The sequence below is a fragment of the Pteropus vampyrus genome, unplaced genomic scaffold (assembly GCF_000151845.1).
Source record: "Pteropus vampyrus isolate Shadow unplaced genomic scaffold, Pvam_2.0 Scaffold214, whole genome shotgun sequence".
Taxonomy (NCBI): Eukaryota; Metazoa; Chordata; class Mammalia; order Chiroptera; family Pteropodidae; genus Pteropus; species Pteropus vampyrus.
In genome coordinates, this window is record NW_011888995.1 from 143020 (window position 1) to 144330 (window position 1311).

Sequence of the window (1311 nt, forward strand, 5' to 3'; positions counted from 1 at the left end):
CCTGTCCAGGCACAGACCCCACCCCCACCCCAACTTGGATGCTCAGCCTAGTAGAAAACTGGGCGCACCACGTGGGAAGGACAAGGCAGGCGGGGGCCTCATCGGCTCCTGCTCCTGAGTCGCATGGCGGGGACCCCGGAGCCACTGCTGACACAACAGCTCCTTTCTCGGGCCATCTCCCGCTGCGAATCACTCTCCGGTGACTGTGCTGTTGACATTAGCAGGAGGGCCTGGCGATATGGTTGGGGCCTGGACTCGGCCATGACTGAGGAGACTCCCACGGATAACAGCGGGAGGTTCCGAATCCCCACCCGGCCACCGAGGTGACTGACGCGGGGCTTCTCTATCAGCGGACGGTCCGCGGGCCTTGCCCACGCCTGGGGACACGCGTAATCAGTGCAGATTACTCGGAGTGAGGACTCGGGGCCTCCTTCGGCAAACAGAGCCGGGTTTAAAATCGCGGGCCCAGCTGGACTCTCACCCCTGACTTGCAGCCTCCCTGGGAGCCGAGAGGACAAGGTCACGGCCGCCATGGAGCACAAGGCGATCTGCGTTGTGGTTCTGGCCCTGTTGCTGGCCCTCAGCACCCTGGTTCAGGGCCAGGCCGGTAAGTCAGCCCCCGCCCTGCTTCATGGGGGGCACGTGGGGAGAGATGGCCTCCAGGAGAGTCTTTGCATGTTTTGGGGCCAAGCCGTTTGGTGCCAGGCGCTATTCCAGGCCCGTGAAGTCTCGCTTCTGGAAGGCAGCAGCGGGCGGGAGGGCCAGTGGAAGTTCTGAGAAGTGCTGTGAGGACATGGCTTCCTGCTCGGCTGCCGTCTTCCAGAATGCTGTTCTGGAGTATCATGCTTTAAGGGCAAGCTTCAATGTGGCATGTAAGAATTGCTCTCCCAAATGTCCAAGCACACTCTACCCCGGGGGTGGACTACGCAGACACACACACGCGTCCAAGTGCCTACCCAGGGGTGGAGGGGGGACGTCCCCGGAGAAGCACTCTGGCAGGTGGGTGGGCTCTCCCGGGCTCCAAGCTCTGCAGAGCCCAAAGCACCCGTTCCATGGGCGTCACCGAATGAGAGAGGGCACGATGGCTTCCTCTGAATTTGTTCGTGCCTCAATACCTTTATCTGCAGAGTGGGATCAGTGGTCTGCCTCAGAGGGCTGCCAAGAAAGTTAAGTGTGACGAGGTTTGCGGAAGTGCTTTGCACGCTACAAAGTGCTAAACGCTACTTCTTATTGCTAGAATGCTCCGCTGGGTTTCACAAAGGAGTCACCGTGGGCGCCCTGCCCCTCGGCCTAGGAGAGCTGCTTCCGCAG

The 1311-nt window shown here is 61.0% G+C and overlaps 1 protein-coding gene across 2 annotated transcripts in view; it reads left to right on the forward strand.

Annotated features, from left to right (window-relative positions):
* TFF1 (trefoil factor 1) overlaps positions 1-1311 on the forward strand; it is a 13178-nt gene that overhangs the window by 9439 nt on the left and 2428 nt on the right. Inside the window, exons 2-3 of one of the 2 annotated variants that reach the window (XM_011372870.2) lie at positions 222-323; positions 495-607. The exons of the other annotated variant lie outside the window; for it this stretch is intronic. Of the exons in view, the coding sequence (XP_011371172.2) occupies positions 262-323; positions 495-607 (175 nt within the window). The 5' untranslated portion in view covers positions 222-261. The remainder of the gene's footprint in view (positions 1-221; positions 324-494; positions 608-1311) is intronic. 2 annotated transcript variants of the gene reach the window in all.